The sequence below is a fragment of the Chaetodon trifascialis genome, chromosome 3 (assembly GCF_039877785.1).
Source record: "Chaetodon trifascialis isolate fChaTrf1 chromosome 3, fChaTrf1.hap1, whole genome shotgun sequence".
NCBI classification, from domain to species: domain Eukaryota; kingdom Metazoa; phylum Chordata; class Actinopteri; order Chaetodontiformes; family Chaetodontidae; genus Chaetodon; species Chaetodon trifascialis.
The window spans coordinates 27,819,346-27,840,943 of NC_092058.1; the positions used below are offsets into that span (position 1 = coordinate 27,819,346).

General features: G+C 40.4%; 1 protein-coding gene across 4 annotated transcripts in view; it reads right to left on the minus strand.

Annotated features, from left to right (window-relative positions):
- iqsec1b (IQ motif and Sec7 domain ArfGEF 1b) overlaps positions 1-21,598 on the minus strand; it is a 184,503-nt gene that overhangs the window by 104,185 nt on the left and 58,720 nt on the right. For 3 of the 4 annotated variants that reach the window (XM_070958362.1, XM_070958361.1, XM_070958367.1), the window contains exon 2: positions 14,626-14,733. The exons of the other annotated variant lie outside the window; for it this stretch is intronic. In XM_070958362.1, the coding sequence (XP_070814463.1) occupies positions 14,626-14,733 (108 nt within the window). The remainder of the gene's footprint in view (positions 1-14,625; positions 14,734-21,598) is intronic. 4 annotated transcript variants of the gene reach the window in all.

The window sequence follows — 21,598 nt, forward strand, 5'->3', positions numbered from 1 at the left end:
AGGAGCTCCCCAGGGACTGTTTTTGTCATGATTTTTCAACCTTTTGTCACGATTTTTCAGCCTCAACTGATTGTACACATTACCATGTATCATGTTATTTTCAGAGATCTTCTCAAAATTCTGTCCATATGGGGCTATGTATATTTTTGAACCTGAACATATGAAGACAAAGAAGCTAGTTGTTGATCTTCAAACAGGAAAGAGGTAACATCAAAATGCTTAAATGCTGTAAAATGCTTCAAATGATTAAAATGATTATTGTAGCCAGTGCTTTGTATTTTGCTCGTGCTTGTTGGGGTAACAGCAATACTGTCAATGATATAGTAAAAAGATTATAAAGCTGGCGCTATAATTGATGCTTTCAGCAATCCAAAAGGTGTGTTAAGAGACTGGTTATTAATGCTAAGATGATCCAAAGAATAATTTAGACATGCAATAGCTGATTGTTTTCTGTGATATTCTGGTAGGTTAGATTTTGACGTACCTTTAAAGGTTTAGTTTCATTTGTATTGCTGTCACAATTGTTCATTTTTAGCCATTCTAGTGGCACGGTTCTCGAAATGGCAATGTTGGTTCATCAGCCGGTTGGTTGACTGAAAACATCTTGACAGCTATTAGATGGATTGCAGACATTTTGTACAAATTCACTGTCCGCAGATGATGAATCTTTATTTTGGAGAAAACCCTGACAATTCCTCTAGCACCACCAGCATTTGGTACAGACACATATGTTCTCCTCAGGACCAATGTGAAAGCTTTAGTGATTCCTTAAACTTTTATGTAGTGCAATCATCAGGTCAAAATTTTAATTTGTCTGTTACTCTGGTTTATAACCAAACACATGCAAAACAAATGACATTCACATCAGCCTCAGCTGTATGTTGTGTTTAGCGCTTACTATCAAATGTTACAGTAGCATGCTAATCTAAGATTGTGATCATGGTAAACATTATACCTGCTAAACAGCAGCATGTTAGCATCGTCACGGTGGACATGTTGGCATCTTGGTGTTAACATTTAGCTCAAAGCATTGTGCCTAACTTCGAGTAAGGCTGTAGACTCTTATGCATGTTAAATTATTTGTTGCCCATTTTATTGATCTTGTTTTCAGGTGCATCACTGATCATCTGCCTTTCAATTAGTGAATTAATGTTTCAGGTATTAGTGTCACTACCTTGGTTGTATGTCTTTCATATGTTATCTGCTGTGATTGGTCTCATTTGTCATTTGTCACTATCAACAAATTACTTTTCCCTCTGCCCAATAATTATCTCATTAAATCTAATCACAAGTAATAGGCTACTAGATCAGATTAATGTCAAGATGAAATGTTAAAACGTTAGAAACGTTAAAAAAGAAGTTCAAAGAAGTTGTTGTTTGCCTACAAAGTGAAAAAAAGCAATGCAACAAAAAGAACCCTGTCTCAGTGGCACAAAAGATGTTTTCTTGGCAATAGTCTTGTTTGTTTACAATAATTAAACTAATGAGTCCAAATTAACATGGTAATGATTTGTTGATGCTGGAATGCGACATGGCGTACCTTAATGAATGTCTTAAATTGAAGCAGCCACAGCTGATGTTGTCAGTTACAAGCAGGTGCCACAGTGGAAACAAGTAAATGACTTCCTTGCTTTGCTGTTTGTATTTTTGAATTATACTTTTGTGCATTACAAGTTTTATTCCAAATATAGCAACTCACTGTATCACAAACACTCATTCACATGCATTCATTTTAAAACTAACCACTCTAGAGAGTTTAGGATCACTTAATTTCCAGCCAAGAAGCCTCATGGGAAGAGCTGGCTGGCATATAGTTAATAGCCACTATAAAGAAAAACACAGCTTCTAATCAGTGTGACAATATTGTTCTTAGGTTCAATCTAGGTGCAGCCAGAGTGAAGACAGGAGACATTAGAGGAGACTTGCTTCTGTATATCAAGTTGACCATCGGCTCATTGAGTGCTGTTGGATGTTATAAATTATGCATACTAGATTTATAGAAGGATAGGGGCTCTGTTGTTGATGCTAACCACATTCAACAACAGCAAATGCCACCATGCATTTGGACAATCTCTGGCGGTCCCCCAGCATCACAGAAAATAACACACCATGCCTGCAGAAAAATCCAATATGTTGTTCTGTTCCAAAAGCTCTGCTGAAACTGAGTAAGTGAATACTCTGGGATTACATTTCACCCTCTACCCCTCCCAGATGGCCCCTAATCTCAAATTACAAACTGCTTCCAGACAGCCAGAGAAATGAAAAGTCCCACACTTTGCAGTAATGCTGAGGGTTGTTCTCTATACCCACATTCAAGAATAACCAATGCCAAGAAAAACAAACAAACAAACAAACAAACAAAAAAAAACATTCATACATAAATAAAAGGAGATCAATTACAATGTGAACACAAAGTTGATTTGGGTGGTGAAAAAAATGCATTCTAAAAACTTTCTTTTCCTGTTATTGGACTTTGACTATTTTTTTTTTTGTTTGTTTGTTTCTCAACCATTTCAGGACAAGACGGCATTCATTCATAAGAGTTGTGAATGAGGTTTCTCAAATTACAAAAGGAATAAGAATGATTAGATATTTCATACAGCAAAGAGAAAATTGCTTTTTCTATTAGACCCACGTAAAAACCAACAGAGCCGAGAACAGAACAAAAGTCCACAAGAAAGTGAACACCTCCAGCTAATAATCTCTCCTGTTAGTTATTGCTTTCATTGTCATCTTTGGAGGTCATAACTGTACAAAAGCCGTGCAAAATGGAGAACTGAAAGGGAAAACTAAGTAATTTTTAGATGGTTTACTATTCTAATGTGATCAAAAGTGACTTATCTGGGCAGGAACTACTCAGCGTGGGTGGTGAGCATATTGTGTCAGTGACACCAGCTGGGCATTTGTTTAAAGTCTAGTGAGCAACACATTGTGGCGTTTGATTTCATAGTGCTTTTGATGTGGAGTCGTTTCTGTGTCATCTGGTTGGGGCTAATGAAGAGAAAGCAGGGGGATCAATGTCGCTGCTGCTGCTGCTGGCCAGCAGTGCAGCACACTCTGCAAACACCCTCACATTTCTCAGTGCGAAGCCCCAGCCCAAAGAGTCTATTTCAACGCTGAGAACTCCCAAGATGAGTGCAGAAAAACTATCCGGCAGAGCCAAATACACGATCGATTGGCTTCTGCACATCACAGAAAGAGAAAGGGAGGAGGAGGAGAAGGCCAGATGACTGCTTGGTGGGCTTGACTGAAAAAACATGACAACAACGATGAAGTGAAAAGGACTGGGTCCATACAGTACATATCTGTACAGACAGAAGGGTCATTAGAGGGAGGAAAAAAACACTCAAACCAAATCTCTCGACTCACTTCCACCTCCACTGAGGGTGCTTGTGGAGTTAAAGTGATGGCTATCAACAAATGAGCTATTCACTGGAGCGTGTAAACCTCTGAACTATGGAACAATACTTCAATTGAGATTTGTAGTGACACGATCCTGTCTGCTGCTGCGGTGAACGTAAAACAAAGTGTGAGCCAAAACCTGAAACCCTGTTCACATGAGCCTTCGTTAAACAGACAATCTTGCATGTTCAGGGTACATGAAACTGCTTTTTCCACTGCTTCAGACAAAAGGTTTGAACAAGGTAACTGACTGCAGGGACTTCCTCCACCAGTGAGACATATGCAGCCTATGTTCATACGCGGTTCTACAATACCCTGCTGGGAGAGAAAAAAAAAAGCTGGACAGGTAATTACAACAGCATCTGTCACAGCACAGCATCTGCACAGCAAGCAATGAGCACTCAAACTTGCCTTGCAGGTGTGTTGTTAGTCCAGATTCTGCTTTAAAAGGTTATAAGATCCACCCACAGCAATGCCTTATGAGTGGATTCAGCGCAGCCCTGTCCACCAATTTGACAAATGTCCCATGTAAATACCACCTAAAGATTAATTGTGGACCTTTTATGACTAAGCAGCAGTCTTTGCAAATACTGTATTGGTGGAGATTTCTCTGGACAAATGAGGTGTGAGGAATCCTGAAGTTAAATTTGACACCTTTTACAACCCTTTAAAAGACCATTTCCATACATTTAAGACATCAGTGCGATCAGATCAAACCAGTTTCATCCGCAACACACTTTATCATTTAATATACATTGATTACGAGACAGCACAACCAATTGATTCTTAATTGTGTACTCTATCAATGAACCATAATTCAGACAGGCAGGGTTCAAATGACCATGAGCCAGAGGTCAGCAGTTGATGAAGAAGGAGCAGCTGTTGCAGTAGCTTCAGTGGCAGTGGGCAGGGACAGTGGCGTAGCACAGAAATATGCGATAATATGTGTACTACGAAGCAAGATTAATGGGTTAGTGAGGCTTATCCTGGCTGGATTGCCATGGTAACTTATGCTACACACCTAACCCTCTGCGGAGGAGCTTATTTTCAGTTTCAGATTTAAATCTCCTCTAAAAAGCACCATCTTGTCACTATTACTTTCCTGTCAGTATTTTCTACAAGCGATAGGGATTCTCAGCTAAAGAAATACATTATATATGCAAACTTGATGAGTCTTATGTTAATAATGTCACTGAGTGAAGCTGTGTGATTACAGCAGCACAAGTCTATCTTACACTGCATTGCAGCTAACAGAATGATCAGAAAACTGATTAGTTTGTTTGTATTCATCACAGATAAAATTAATTTCACTTTGATTTGGCCAAAAACTAAAGTGATTTCCACAGATTGTTCATTAGGAAACAGTGTCAGACCTACAGCAAATGCAGTTCCTGAGTATAACGTCAAATGTATGTGAGACTGTTTGATCCGGCCTGTGAGTGTTAAAGCTCCTTCAGGTGTTTGGCGAGAGGTTTCACGACATGAAAAGTAAACACAGTAAGGAACAGAACATATTTGCTATGCTTTTTCATTTTACAATGACTGCCTCCAAGTGATCCCACTCCTCCCTCCTATTGCCCACATCACATATGCAAAATAAGCTTGTCAGGGTTTTAGTTTTTCACTTCTTTACAAAGTTTTCTTCTGGAACCAGAAGTTCCAGTTTCACTTCATTATCTCATCTTAAGAAATACTAAACTAAGACACAACCAAGACTGTGATTCATGGAAACTTCTGAATGTGGTGGACACAGCAATCAACAGAGAGTCAGTTAAAGATCTTTTTTTTTATCATTATTTTTAATTTTTTTTTTTTTTTAATATATTATACACAAATTTTTGTTTGCTATCTCTTACATTTTTTATCAAATCTGCTTATATCTTTTTTGAGCACTTTGTTCTTATCGCTTGATAACTTCTCTACAAATTAACTCTTCTTCTTCATCATCTACTTATTATTATTATTATTATTATTATTATTATTATTATTATTATTATTATCAGTATATTCAAGTAACGGCCAAATAATAGTTTCCCACACAAACAAATAAAGGCTGCTTGGTGATAAAGGTAATTGCTGGTTGGAGATGGGAGTGGATAATTTGTACTATATGGACCCAGATGGTAAATTCAGCAAAATGTATATTTTCAAAGCATTAATTACATCAGTACAACAGCAGAGTAAGGTCATCAGCCTAAAAAAAAACAAACAAACAACAACATTGTCAATCTGTATTAAGCTAACTTCAATTAGGTTAAAGAGGCCCAGTTCCAGTATCCCTTTCTGTTAAAAAATACAGTAGTACAAGACTGACTTGACCAAAAAATCAAATATCAACTATGAAAAATCAAGGGTCACATGGCCTCAAGCCTCACATTCTACACATGGACAAACACTACATAGCCATTCTGTTGGTGTTCACAGCTACACAGCACATAATCAATTACAAAAAACCCAAAAAACAACTGAATTGTGGTGCTGAGTGCAAAGTCCTGTGGGTTTGGTTGTGAAACAAAGAGGAACACAGCTCACTGTGCAAAGTAAATATTTCAGAACCTGAAAAGTGGGCACAGAGGGAAGCTGGAGGAACATTATGTAAATAATCCAGGCATTTATCTTTGTGGATCCAGCTCTAAAATGACAGAGCAGCAATATGTCCTCCAGAAACTCTCAGTGTGGTACCTGACGGGGAGCTCAGCCTCCCGGCAGGGCTGGCAGTTGAACTTCACATATCCACGCTCTGCAGGTTGCATCATGGGGCTGTCGGCCGAGCTCACACATACTCATGCGTCCTCTCACAGCCGATGGAAAGTTAATTAACTGCCTTTTGGAGGCAGCAGGCCTGTGATAGCTCGGCCACTAGCGAGGCCCTATTACCCAGCCTTTAACAGTGATGAATTAGCGTTCCTTCCCTGCTGCCCTCCTCCCATCATTGGCGGCTTTAGCCCAGGGGAAGGAGTGCTGTAGTCTGCTCGGTCCCTGTACATCGTACATCAGCTCGCTCCCATACAAGCGGAAGACTACATTTTCGGGAGACAGAGGGGAAATTAACAGGAGCCAGTAATTGAGATAATACAAACAAACCCATTAGTGGAAATCAAGGATGCTTGTTAGTGTTTCTTACTTTAAGAGCAAAAACAAAGCAGCCTTTCTTCTATTCTAGTGAGGATGATGAGAGAAAATGATTTGCAACGCAGCAATTATCCATAATTCAACTACATCCTTTGTTTTATTCTAAAGGAGAAGAAATTCAAATTCAATTCAATTCAAACAATTTCAAAAAATAGTAAAACAAAAACCAAAAAAGTAAATGTGGGACAACAGAGGGAGAGGAGCCTGTGTTTTGTGTGTACAGTAGCCCTCTGTGATGTGGAGGTAAAGACATGGCTTCAGTCCAGCGAGTGCTCCTGATCAGGACTCAGCTGAGCAAGCAGCATGCTCTTGACAACTAGCTCCCCTCACTGTAAAATCTGTAGCAGGAACCGATCTCAATGCAAGTATCCATCACACACTCATTATCTCCCTTGGCTGAGAAAGAAGAATCCTTTTATTGGTGGAAATACACTAAATAGAAAAACATGAAACTTGCTTGTGGTCACACAAGATCTTTTTGTCATGCCTCTGGAAGACGAAGGTTTGGAGAATGACGAGCTGTGTGTGTGGTAAAGCTGTGACATGGTACATCTTCTGTATGTTAAACATCATACAAAAATGTAGTGTAATCAATTAATCTTTTGTCATTATTTCAATGTAAATATCTAATTTTTTTAATCAATTTCAAGCCAATTCGGTTCAAAATGTTTAGCTTTTCTTTCAGAACCCTGCCTTACACTGTTCAGTAGACCACTCTTGCCCCTGTAAATGGCTACCTCCTTGAAACTCCACATCTCCAATGCAGGTTTTTAGTGACAAAGGCACAGTCATGCAAACTTCAAAATGAAAAAGCAACATTTGGTTAGAGGCCTTCAAACATTTTGTCATCTCCAAGAACAATAAAACTGTATCAATATGACAAAAACCAATGAGTTTGTGGTGGACTGCCACATACCGCAAGGACAAACATACTGGGAGAGGGATCATTTACTGTGTAGGTTCATTTGAAAAAACAAATCCGGTCAAATTCCTTCTATGTGTTCACAAGCTAAGCCACTAAGGCCCAGTCTGATGTCATGACAGCAGACAATGCTTTAAATATGGATGTTGCTGCAAAGAGGCTACAGTTTGTAAAACATGGATGGTTCACACACATCTTCAACCCGACAGCACAGAAGATCTAAACTCTCAGCACAGTTTGAAGGTGAACACCCAAGATTAGTGTCACCAACTCAGTATCTGACCAAAAGTGAAACATGGTCACAGACTCCCCTTCTGTTCCTGAGGTATGGTGTTGAATAATGAACTGAAAAGTGTTTCTGCAGAACCTCTTGATGTCACAGTGAAGGTGACCTTTGACCTTTTGGATATATCATATATCATATATATATATATCATCATTTTGTCCTACAGACATTTGTGGGAAGTTATTAAGGTGTGTTTTGTGATGTCACAGTGAACTTTGTCCACCAAAGTCTAAATAGTTCACTCCTCAGTCCATGTGGACCTTTGCGCCAAATTAAAAAAAAATCCCTCAGTGTTCCTGTGATATGGTGTTATGAGAATGGGACGCACAGGCGTATGGAGGGACAACCTGAAAACATAATGCCTTCGACCATGGCTGTCACCGTCATGGCAGAATAATGAGAAAATGACAGCGGGAAACAAAGCACACTGGATGCAATTTAACAGTGCTAAAGATGTGTTCAGTCAAGGCCACCCACTCAGGTGAAAGAGAATTCTATGTATTTCTGCCTACGCCTGCTTGTGTTCAAATGAATGCATCTGGGACAGAGTATTCACAGAAATCTATAAATATTCCCCCATCTCCAATGACAGGCATTGTGGTTATTTATAAATCCCATCCAACTGAATGTGACAAATGCTGCGTCACAAACCCAAACAATCAGACAGATGCAAGGAATGATGTGCAACTTTTTTCCAGCTCCAGCACCATGTAGAAAATTGAACATGATTTTAATTACAAACAAAACAATAGCTGCCCCCAAGATGGAAAGGAGACAGTGGCTTCATAATCAGGAGCTGTGGGTGAGGAGACAACTAAATCCCCAGTCGTACTTTGTTATTTTGAATGACTTCAACACAATCTCAAAGCAGCCCGGTAATGACAAGTTTTTTTTTCCAATGCAGGGATGACAACTGGTGGTGCAACAGAGATAAAGACAGTGCAGAATGGAAACATAAGCCACTGACAAGTTTAATGATGTAGGGCTACAATTTGGGAGGGCACGGATACATCAGTGAGCCAGTAGACATCAAAGTGTGCCTAGATGAAATGAAGGCACAGTCAACTGAGTGGAGTGAGGCTAACTTTGCTCCTACCCAGCCTGCATGCTGATTACACACGCACGCACGCACGCACGCACGCACGCACGCACGCACGCACGCACGCACGCACGCACGCACGCACACACTGCCACTCCCATCCCACTTCAGAGGCAAAGCAGTGCAGCCATTTGTCAAGGGTATCGTGGGTTGAGTAAACCAGGCACTCACTATGCATCTCAGCACAAAATAATACCAACGTGAGCCTGAGGCAAATTAATATTTTGTTGCATCAGGCAGTCCGTGAACTGAATTAAGCAACTTTGGACTGACAGGAGGATTTTTGACTCGAAACAGACACACAGCAGGATGAAAAACTGCTGATTATTTTGTACTTTATCCTGACAAAATCAGAAACTGACAGCACACTTTTTTTCACCTTGTCTTTTAAGAGTTTTGCTTGTAAGTAATTCAAATGACTTACTCCCTATTGAACATGTCCTGGAACAGATGCAAAGTCATACAAAACTAAATTTAAGGAATAGTAATGGTAAGGGTCCAACACCATGCATAAGAGGCAGAATTAACAGATGAGACAATTTAATTTCGCCACCAAAGTCCTAACTGTGAAACACTGAAATCTGCATTAGAGGTTGGTGTTGTGACTACCTGGGGCACCACAGTGGTGGTCAGACTTCATTAAACATTCAGAGCTTACTCCACATGTCAAAGACAGACAAAGGAACAAATTAACATCTTTGCTTTCCTGAACCAGCAACACTTCTGAGACCCAGAGACACAGATGTTGGTGGGAGGGCCATGGTCAAATACACAAGGTTAACAAGAACATGTTACCATGTTAAAATGCTAAAGAACCTGTGCAACCAAGAGCTTTGCAAGCTGAGGAGGGACATTCTAGTTCATACAACTTTACAGGGACATCTGAGTAGAGATCTTCACTTTTCACTTGGAAAATTAAAAAAAATGTTCATCTTCATCCTGCCTTTAAACACATACATGCACAAGCCAATTAAAAGCAATAAAACACATTAGTTGTGAATTCTCTTGTGCAAAAACTCACAACTCACAGTACACTACCTGTCAAGTTGACAGACAACGTTAGCATGTACTGTGTACAGACTGTGCTTCTGTAAAAAAAAAACAAAAAAAACAGACTTGTGTATATATATTTATATTGTTATATTTTTTACTTGTTATATATTCTACTATTGTTATATTTTTTACTTACTGTTATATTTTTACTTTTTTAATAGCTTCTTTTTAATAGATGTGTCATGCACCAACCTCACCAAAGCAAATTCCTCGTATGTGTAAAACCGTACTTGGCAATAAAGCTTTCCTGATTTCTGATTCTGATGTAGCTGATGGAGCTAGAGGAGCACTTAGAAATTAAAGGGCCAGACATTTTTCGGGAGATATTGGAGATGTAAACTGTGCAAAAAAGAAACTAAATAAAAATATGACCCTAAATCTACACATAAGAGAGCAGAACCGTCCAAAAGAAGAGAGTATTCTTATCTCTCACCTTTCCCTGCCACTGACACTTTAATCTTTTTCTGCCAAATAAAAAAGCCAGATGATCTGTCTCTAAAGCTGCTTCACTGTACGGCAGCATATTCTTACACAGTATGATTTTACCTCCAGCAATATGTCACTTTCTTCATGCCTCTCAAGGGTTTAACATAATTGCATTCGTTATCCAATCTCCACACCTACCTCCCATTGTAAATTCCAGCTTGACCTAAACGTCATTCAGAACACAACTCCCTGGGTAATTGTAATTGATGTTCTTGTTCTTCATGTTCTTTGGCAAATACTTCCTAATAGAGCAGGACAGCTCAAGACCTCACTCTAATCACAAGTGTTAAGCATTTATTCTTCGTACTCTCTCCATCTTCATGGCTAATTAGAATCAATAAACATAGTAGACAAACAAGACTAATTAGAGCTTTCGCTATATATCAGAATCAGAATCAGAAAAAGCTTTAATTCGAAGTACGATATTACATATACCAGGAATTTGTTTTGGTGAAGTTGGTGAATGACAAAACTTCTAAAAATAAGCTATTAAAAAGTAAAAAATATAACAATCTAAATATATATACAGTCTGTTTTTGTTTTGTTTTGTTTTTTTCAGAATAAAAAGCTGGCATTGATACAGTATCATAAAAAGGAAATTCAAGCTGAGCATTAATGTAACGCATAGAGTTATGGTAATGTCAAAGTGACAAGTAGAGGCAGAGGTGGAGTGTGTAGAGTGTTGGGGGGGTTCTGGGCCTTGTTGATAAGGCTGACAGCGGATGGAAAAAACTGTTCTTGAAAAAAACTGTTCTTGTGAGTTTTGGTCCTGATGGACCACAGCCTCCTGCCAGAGGGGAATGTCTCGAAGAGTTTGTGTCCGGGGTGGGAGGAATCAGCCACAGTCTTTCCTGCACGTCTCAGGGTCCTGGAGGTGTACAGGTCCTGAAGAGATGGGAGATTGCAGTCAATCACCTTCTCTGCAGACCGAATGACACACTGCAGTCTGCCCTTGTCCTTGGCGGTGGCAGCAGCGTACCAGATGGTGATAGAGGAGGTGAGGATGGACTCAATGATGGCTGTGTAGTGCATCATCATTGTTTTTGGCACATTGAGTTTCCTCAGCTGCCATAGGAAGTACATCCTCTGCTGTGCTTTCTTGATGAGGGAGCTGATGTTCGGCTCCCACTTGAGGTCCTGGGAGATGATAGTTCCCAGGATGCGGAAAGACTCCACAGTGTCAATAGTGGAGTCACAGAGGGTGATGGGGGCAGGTGAGGCTGAGTTCTTCCTGTAGTCCACAACCATCTCCACTGTCTTTAGAGCGTTGAGCTCTAGGTTGATCTGGTTGCACCAGGTCACCAGATGGTCAACCTCCCACCTGTAGGCAGACTCGTCACCATGAGTCCAATGAGGGCGGTGTCGTCCGCAAACTTCAGGAGCTTGACGGACTGGTGACCGGAGGTGCAGCTGTTGGTATACAGGGAGAAGAGCAGAGGAGAGAGAACGCAGCCCCGTGGGGATCCAGTGCTCATGATCTTTGAGTCGGAGATGTGCTTCCCCAGCTTCACGCACTGTTTCCTGTCAGACAGGAAGTCTGTAATCCACCTGCAGGTGGAGTCAGGCACGCTCAGCTCGGAGAGCTTCTTCTGAAGCAGGGTTGGGATGATGGTGTTAAAAGCAGAGCTGAAATCCACAAACAGGATCCTGGCATAGGTTCCTGTGGAGTCCAGGTGCTGGAGGATGAAGAGGAAGGTCAAGTTGACTGCATCATCTACAGACCTGTTGGCTCTGTAGGCAAACTGCAGGGGGTCCAGGAGAGGGTCAGTGATGTCCTTGAGGTGTGAGAGCACAAGGCGCTCAAAGGACTTCATGACTGTATACAGAGGTATATACAGAGGTCAGGGCGACGGGTCTGAAGTCATTAAGTCCTCTAGTCCTTGGCTTCTTGGGAACAGGGATGATGGTTGAAGACTTGACACAGGCTGGCACGTGACATGTCTCCAGTTAGGTGTTAAAAATGTCTGTGAACACTGGAGACAGCTGATCAATGCAGTGCTTCAAGGCAGATGGGGAGAAAGAATCCGGTCCAGCTGCTTTCTGGGGGTTCTGTCTCCTGAAGAGTTTGTTGACATCCCTCTCATGGATGGAAAGAGTCGTCACTGAGGTGGGTTGGGAGGGGGAGGGGGGGACCTTTAAGGTGGGCACTGGTGGAGGTGGCTGGAGCTGATGTGGGGGATGGTTGCTGGACTGTCCCTTTGTCTTTCAAACCGGCAGTAGAACTCGTTCAGGTTGCTGGCTAGGCGTCAGTCATTGATGAAGTGGGGGGATTTAGGTTTGTAGTTGGTGATCTGCCTGAGCCCTTTCCAGACAGACGCAGAGTTGTCAGCTGAGAAGTGGTATTGGAGCTTCTCAGGAGTTGTTAAGCCTCTTTCACCGCCTTGATGTACTTCGCCTCTTTGAATCTCCCAGTCAGTAGAGACCAACACGCCTGGAGATCCTCCACAGCCTCACTGGTCCACTTCCTTGATGTCCTCACTACAGGTTTGCAGAGCTTTAGTTTCTGCCTGTACGCAGGAATCAGGTGGACCATGACGTGGTCAGAGTGGCCCAGTGCAGCACAGGGGACAGCGTGATAAGCGTCCCTGACTGTGGTGTAACAGTGATCCAGAATATTCTCCTCTCTGGTCGAGCATTTAATAAACTCTCTGTATTTAGGGAGTTCGTGAGTGATGTTACCTTTGTTAATGTCATCAAGCACAATAACTAAAGAGTCCGGGTTGGTCCGCTCCGCACACAGTATCTGGTTGGCAAGCATGCGCTGTGTGTCCTGCACATTGGCCCGCGGCGGGATGTAAACGCCAACCAGAATGAATGAAGCAAACTCATGAAGTGAATAAAAAGGCTTACAGTTAATGATGAAAGATTCCAGGTCAGGAGAACAGTGCTGCTGGATCACGTTGTTGCACCAACCACTGTTGATGTAGAAACAGATTCCTCCACCTTTAGTTCCGTGTCTCTGTCCGTGCAGTAGAGTTAGAAACCTACCAGCTGCAGCGCCGAGTCCGGTATTAATCCACACAGCCACGTCTCAGAGAAGCACAAAACCGCAGATGAAGAAAAGTCCCTGTTTTTACCCAACAGCAGTTGCAATTCCTCCAGTTTGTTGGGCAGTGAATGCACGTTAGAGAGAAATATTCCTGGAAACACTGTGCGTAGTCCACGCTGGCAAAGACGCACAAGCGCACCGGCCAGTTTTCCTCTCCTCTGGCATTTCACTGCGTGAGCAAAGGTGAGCGCACCTTTGACCAGGATATCCAAAATTTCCAGTGTTGGGAGCAGAAAAGTAGGAAATAAATCCTCTGGTGTTGTTACCCTGATGTTCATGATATATATATATATATATGTGTGTGTGTGTGTGTGTGTGTGTGTGTGTGTATGTATATTGTACATATACATATATACACACACATGTAAACCTGCTTTTGGAATTGCTCTGAAGCTCAGTACTGGATATGCAATAGATATAGTGAGTGCAGCATCAAGACTAAAAATCCTTTGAAATTGCAATGAAGCTTTTGAAGCCTATGTCTCACTGCTCAACGCTCTCAGGGTTTTCATCTCTCCCCATCTATCCTCATTTGCTGAGGAGGTCTCAGGGCCTCGCTGAGCAGCTGTAATGAACTCCAAGGAAAAGCATCCACAGAGAGGAGGACTGCATGGACAGGGCATTACTGAACTGTATATGCCGCAAGATACTTTATGCAAACACACTGCTTGAAGTGCAAAGTTGCACTATAAAGTTGTGGTAGTGCAGCAAGGCTTGTCACTCATTTTCTGAGACATCCTTCAACTCTTTCACCACTCGTGAAGTAATCCTGAAAGAAAGAGGGAATCTGAAGGAAGAGATGTGTCATCGCAGGGGTCTGTTCTGCCAGTTCTATCCCAAAAAGTAGTCTGTTCCCCCACTGCGCTTCTACTTCATGTCTGTGGTTGCAATGGGTGTTGTTCATTTTCTATCTGAATGGATTTGGAGGCTGAGGAGGCCACCCACCAGCTTGTGCACAGTAGGTGGTGGAAGTCTTCACAAGGAAAAGGAAAAGACTGACAAACAAAGAAACACTCAACAGCAGCATGGGGAATGGAAGGGTCAGAAATTAGATGTTTTATCAGGCTGATAAACAGAGTGATACTGTAAGGCAGTACCAGGACAGAAGCTGTTGTAATGAGATTGTCAGGAAATGGGCTTAGAGAGTTGTGGTCTGATGAAGAAAAGGTGACTTCAATAAAAACCTGTCAATTTACCCAAAAGATGCAGACTTCCATTTGCGACAGGGGTAACTTCTTCTACATGGAGGGGCAATAAGGTTTAGAGGAATCTCTGAGACTTCTACGGGCAATGAGGCGTGTCGCCTGCAACATAAAAAGAGAGAGGCACATTGAAGCGATTCATAACGCACAACTGATCAAGTTCAAGAGAGTAAAGAAGTATGTTGTTATTCAGAAACAGACAGCAGGTAAATGCATGGACAAAGGATGGCACTGGACTCTACACCTGAGAGGGGGTCCATCAGCACACTAACTCCTACTGAGGTTGCATTTGACAGAAAGAGAGATTACTTCTGTCCACTGCCTGCAGCATTTTAATGCCTTCAAATCAGGGCTGGGAACTCTCATATATGCATTATCACAACGGGCTGAATCAGCACACAGATCTCACTGCCAGGTAGCAGAGAGGAGGAGGAGGAGGAGAGAGAGGGGCTGAAGATTAGACATGATCAGAAATGCCAGGCTGAGTGTAATGTGAGACGACAACAGAGGCTGCTGAGAACAGATATGAACAGGAAGGAAGCACAAGACAAGAAGAGGCAGATTAGAATTACATTCTGTTATCCAACGTCTTAACATAATGACCTTCTTGGTTCAAATCTCGGAAGTTCCAGTGCAGGAACTGCAAACTATACATTTCATAAGCTATTTAACAGATAAATTAGAGTATTTGATATAACAGACAAACAAATCGATAAAAGCTGTCTAAAGTGCAAATATTTTAATGCATATTTTAGTTGAGTCCATAAAGTGGAAATGTAGTAATAATCTCTGACATTTTGCTGTACACTGAACATCAGAGTAAATATTGTTTTAACAGCCCCCTCCAATGAAAATTACATTTTAACCTTATTAGCATGTTTGAAGTACAAAGGGATTTTTTTTTTTTCATGGAATAAAGTTTTAAATATGTAATTCTCATGAACAGAGAGGAGTTTTCAGGCGTTTGATCAATGCCTGATGAAGGACTTTAATGTTAAAAATGTAATATTTAATGATTTACATTTTGATCACTCTGAGAATGGTCCCAGAAAGCATTTATTTCTTCTACTACATGAAGGATGCAAAGCTTTTTCAAGGTCTCATACTCAATGATCTGGAACATTTATTGGCAGGACAACAGTGTTTCCGATTTGTCACTTCTATGGTCAAAGTTTTCTTAAGTTTAGTCAACTAAAATTTAGTGCTGTCAATTGACTAAAATATTTAATCGCGATTAATCTCATGAATGTCATAGTTAACTCAATTAATCGCAAAGTAATTGCACATTTTTATCTATTCTAAATGTCCCTTGAATTATCATTTTAATACTCTTATCAACATGGAAAAGTGGATAGGCTTGCTTTGTGCAAATGTGTTTTAATTGAAAACAGCAACGTGTAGTGTTATATTTCACAATAACGTTCTCACTTTGAGCAGTCATTCACATTTGAATGATTCAAATCTCACACAATTTAACACGGTCAAAAGATGACAAAAAAATGAATACTTGGTTACAAAAAGTCCCTTCAACAACCCTTTCTAAGGGATCAAAACAGGGTGATACAAGATAAAGTTAGAAAGTGCACATCATTGTAAACTAGGACTCAGGCTGTAGTGCAGTTAAACCATGGCTTAAACTTTCCTTTCTTAAGTTTCCTTTGAACATAACAGCATCCATATGCCTCTGTCGAAAACCATCCATTGTCGCCTGATTTTGACAAGGAGGCGGCAGAGAATTCGCATTCACCGTGTGTTTGGCCATCAAGTGGTATTTCAGACTGGATGTGCTACGATGATAATTCAGGTCACACCGACAATACACACAGATAACTTTGGTCTTGTCAGTCGACCCATCTAGCAACTTTTTGAAACTAGACTTTCCATTCAGAATCTTATTCGCATCCATTTCGGTGTTTCGCGCTTGACATCCACACAAACCAGTAGCCTACTGTTTTTACAGCTAGCGAGCAGGCAAGACCAAAACGTGCGTGGAGCGTGCCTGTTGTTTTGTTTCCGGTTTATAACTGGATCGTGTAGTTTTTCTTACATTACTAGCAGTGGCCACAGCTTATAAAAAACTATAAGTTCACTAGGTCACAAAGAGCGTTAATCTGGCGATAAAAAAAATGACACCGTTAAAATTGATTTGCATTAACGCGTTAACACAATATTTTCAACAGCACTACTAAAATAACTTGTTTATGGTTAGAGAAAGATTGTGGTCATAGTTAACATGAACAAAAGTTTAATGTTGGCAGTAGTCAGGATGTGAACAACTGTGGTCTTCAAGTTAGACATTTTGTACATCCAACCACCTCCCTGTCCTGAGCTGTGGGGATATAACCTCACACTCCTTTGCCAACTAAGCATTAGAATGGCAAAGCTGTCAACTTTTTGTCAAGTTTGTTTGGGACAGATGCTGTACAAATAAGTTCAAATTATCCCACAAGCAGGAGGCAAATCTTTAGTGGACTAACAGAGCACAAGTGACAGAGAGCAGAAGGGAGGGAGAAGCAGGACATGGGCATCATGGTGAATGGAGGACTGGCCATAAATAAACCACCTATACATCTCCTCTTGGTGCCTAATTGCTGCAGCTTTCTGAGTAATAGAAGAAGCAGCCACTTGTCACTGAACCAGGACTCATGCCGACTGGTACAACAGATAATGTGCTGTCTCTGGTTGACTTTGGCTCCCTCTTTGTTGCTGACCGGAATGGTCACCTGACAGTACTGAGGCCTGTCCTTGTGGATGTTCACAACATATCACAACTTCAGCAAACATACTGTATGGGAGAGTTACCTGGCAACGTGTTTTTAGAGTTTTCCCACTTTTCTATTTTTACAGTGTCTGTGTTCTTTCGTGGGAAAAAAAGAAGTCCTTGCAAAGTCATTCTCCTCAAATTGATTTTTTTCCAAGTTCTTTTCTAATAGCAACAACAACAGCCCTTGTGTCTGATGGACACACAGGCATCAAAACAATCACACAGAGAGACAGAATATTTTCTATTATCAGAAGAGCTCTGCAAGCAGCAGCAGCACTACTGCAAAACTGATGCCAAGATGGTCACAACTGTCTTTTAATGCTGGTCATCTAGGAATTAAGCAGCATTCAAGTCAGGCTTGACGAACTCAAAGACCTTCAAGGTGGACAGTTGAGGGAGCACTGTCTTCAAGAGGGTTGGTCAAGGCTGATATAAACATGACAGTAATGTATATGAGAAATAACAACAATGGTTCAGGCTTGAATATATGATGACTTTGGAGAGGAATACTGTGAGTTTAACATGATCAGGCACTCTTGCCAACAAGCACTGGCCCTTTGGACAACCCCTCCAAGAGGCTCCAGTTATTAATATACTTACTATCAAAATCGAACTTCTCTTACATTTCTTCATATTGTATTCATTCTTATTGCAGCCTATTATTTATTCATGCATCATGGATCATACAAATACGTTTCACTAACTAATATTTTTCAAAATAAATATTAACATTCAAAAATTAAAGTTGCCCAAACCTCTATTAAATGTGAAATGATCAATAAGCATTTTTGTTGTACATTCATTTACATCACCAACATGATGCAGATGGTTTAGATGGCTTAGATAAGACTAGCGTTATCTTATATTCTTCTTATTGTTAACTTATCCCGTGAAAAGACCAGCACCAACAATTTCTTAGTCTATCTATCAGTACCTTTTGACTTTAGTACCATGTCTACAGAACTAAAGTCCATTTGTTCTTAATAGAGATATAAATGAACTCCTTAATATAATATAGTTTCATTAAAAACTGGCTCAGTACTTTCCTAAAACAACTGGGCACTGGATGACAATCGAATATCACCAGAATTATCTTTTAAATCAGCCAAATGACAAAAGCCAAAAAAAAATTTGACATCTGTTGTAACCTTTGCTTAGCTTTAAGTATAGTTTTCAGAAACTTAGGAACACATTTCAATGGAAGCTGTGCATGACAGTAAACAGCTAACCAGTGTATATGAATAGGGCTGCTGCTGCAGTGGGTTTAGAATACTAATAAAAGGCATGTTTAAGTGCATTTCAGGGTTTTCATGAAAAATACATTTGAAAAATAACTTGTGTTTAGCCTTCTTGCATCTCTGTGGGTGAGAGAGAGGCGCAAACACCTGAAATACATTTATTTTGATGATCATTCATGTTTCAAGGCTGTTTCAGAGTTGCATGAAATGAAACACCATGGATCTCCTGAAAGGAACTTAGGGTGGTGTTAACCAGAGCAGCTAAATTTTAATGAACTGCTCATTCAAATTGCAGCACATTCAAATTACAGCCACTTTTAACATCACTGCAGTAATCAGGGGCCATCAAGAGACACACCAAGCGACAAATGCTGGAACAGACCAAAACAGAAAGAGCACATCGCATTTTCTCCTGGCATGATCAGTCTCAATGCTGAGGAATATGAGGAGGCTTTGCAACTTCGAATATTAATACGTTAGATTTTATTCATGGTGTCAATATTCTAACATTAAGCAGTACTGAACATAAAAAATGTTTGATAGTGAATAATAAGCATTTTCAGAATGATCTGATGTCATCTCAACTGATGGATAAAACAAATTTAACAACCAAGTTGCCCTCAAACACATAAAGTGTAAACCCCTGAACTCTTTGCATTGTGATACAGCTTGTGATGGGAGAACCCTGCATTAAATGTAAATCTAACAGCAGCGTGCCATATGGATAAACGTGCCCCAAGGACAAATGGGTTGTGCTCTTTTGTGGCCCAGGGCTGCCAGTAATAATCTCTCATTGACGGAGGTTAAGTGCTGGATGGAGATTTCCCACTGCCTGCCATATAAGCTTCCTGTTATCACTGGAGTGCAGGTTCTCTGCTTACATAATGCCAATCTCTAAACACTCTGGCTCCTAAAACTTCCACACTGTCATAAGGTTGGCAAAGTGGTTTCAAGGACTAATTGAGCTTAATAATGGTGATTATGCTGGAAAACACACACAGAGCCATAGTCAGTACAGACACACTGTGGCTGCTATGATTTTTAGAAAGGCCCACTGCTACAGTTAATAGATGTTCTCAAAATAACAATGAGCTCATGTTTAGTGCTGAAGCTGAAGTACTGTTACTATTAAGTGCTATTCAGCCAAAACCTTCTAAAAATTACGCAAATAAAACTTTCAGTAGCTATTTGTAACTAACTTGGTTAATATATTAATCAAAGTGCCAATACAGTGTGGAACTTCCATATGTATACTGTACCATTTCCCAAATGATCTTCTCAGCATGGTGAAGCTCTCTATTGACTACATTTTCATAGCAAGCAGACACAAGGCTTGAACATGGTTTGCTAGTTCAAATTTAAGACCTTGCTACACAAGCCATAGCTACATGCTAATATGCAATTTCGACCTGCTTTAATACAATTTTGATTTTAAAAGTATCAAAGTAGCTGATTTTAGCATACCCTGAAGGACATACAAGTTGAAAAAGCTACTTAATAACTAAGCAAGTAAAAGTATTTCTAATTAGTTAAATAGTGGGTTATTTCTGGCCACTTGGCCAATGGACCCCATAAACAACCTGAGCAGAAGAGTCCAGATGTATTATACTGGTAAAATTTTGGCAAGCATGTTAGCAAATCTTTTTGTACACAGCTAACAGACACAGATAATTAGCATTCATTAGCAGTTCTGTTGTTGAACTTGAAGTTCTCTAGTTAGTTGCTAACTTTGTCTGGCTGCCATTTGCTGCTAGGAAGCTAGCATACAATGGGTTTATCAGAGCTATTTTACTGAAAATAGCTGCCTGCTCAGGCATAAAGACTGTACCAATTAGTACAAGTGCTGTACAGCAATAAACGATTAGCTGAAAGACAAAATAATTTGTCAAAAAAGGATAAGAAAGCTCAATAAAACCACACAATTTTCTGCTGGTTTGTGACTGATACCGACACCAGGGGCAGAAAGAAAACAGGGCACCAACATGCAGGAACTCATCATGCATTTATTGTAAAACAGTTACAAACCCTGGTTAAGGTTAAAATTGTTTTGTTATGTGACTCAGTCCTTGTTCCATATCAAATAAACAGATAAGTAATTATGAAATGTTAAAAATATATAAATGAAAGAATTTCATCTGAGACAATTAAAAAATTATTATTGATTGACTGATTATTGATAATTGGCAATTATGTTCTGTAGATGCTGCTTTAGTCTGTGTAATATCTAATATTGAACATGGTGGGGTTCCATAAAATGCTACCCAGGTCCCATTAGCAATAAATAGCTTTTTCTAGCATTCCATGCTAAGCACACAACACTCTTCCAAGAGATCACCTGTCAATCAAGCAGTGACATCTTTGGATTTTCTGTCAGTTTGAGTACGTGTAAGTGACACTCTCTTCTTTGTGGTTGCTGAATTGCTGTTTTCTTATATCAATTACTGACAGGTAACAGCACAATTTACTCAAATTTACTTAAATGTTATAGATCAATACTTTTCATTATAACACAGCCTGATACCCCCGGAGTATGTGAACAAATATGCTGCTCTGTCTCTATATGTTCGGGTGGTATTTTATGCTTAGCCTTACACATTGCAACTACAGCAGACACATGTTAAAAATGACATTTCCTGTCTTACACTGCATGCTCGGGAGCAGTGAGCACAGATTATGTGAAGGAGTTATTCTCTTTCAGGGTCATGTATCAGTGAAGCCACACTCACTGTGCACAAAAACAATCATCTGCATTTGGTTTCCTGAGGGAGGGGGTCAGGTTTCAGGGGCAATGGTGGTGAGGAGTCAATACCGTAAACTCCCTCTCTTAATCAGCACAGTACACCAAGGTCAGTTCATCTGGAAACACAGTCCTGCAATGCTGCTCCGTGGCCACTCCAGCACCATCCATCAGACCTCTGTGCAAACCAGAAGCAGCTTCCAGATGACAAAGGAATAAACACAAACA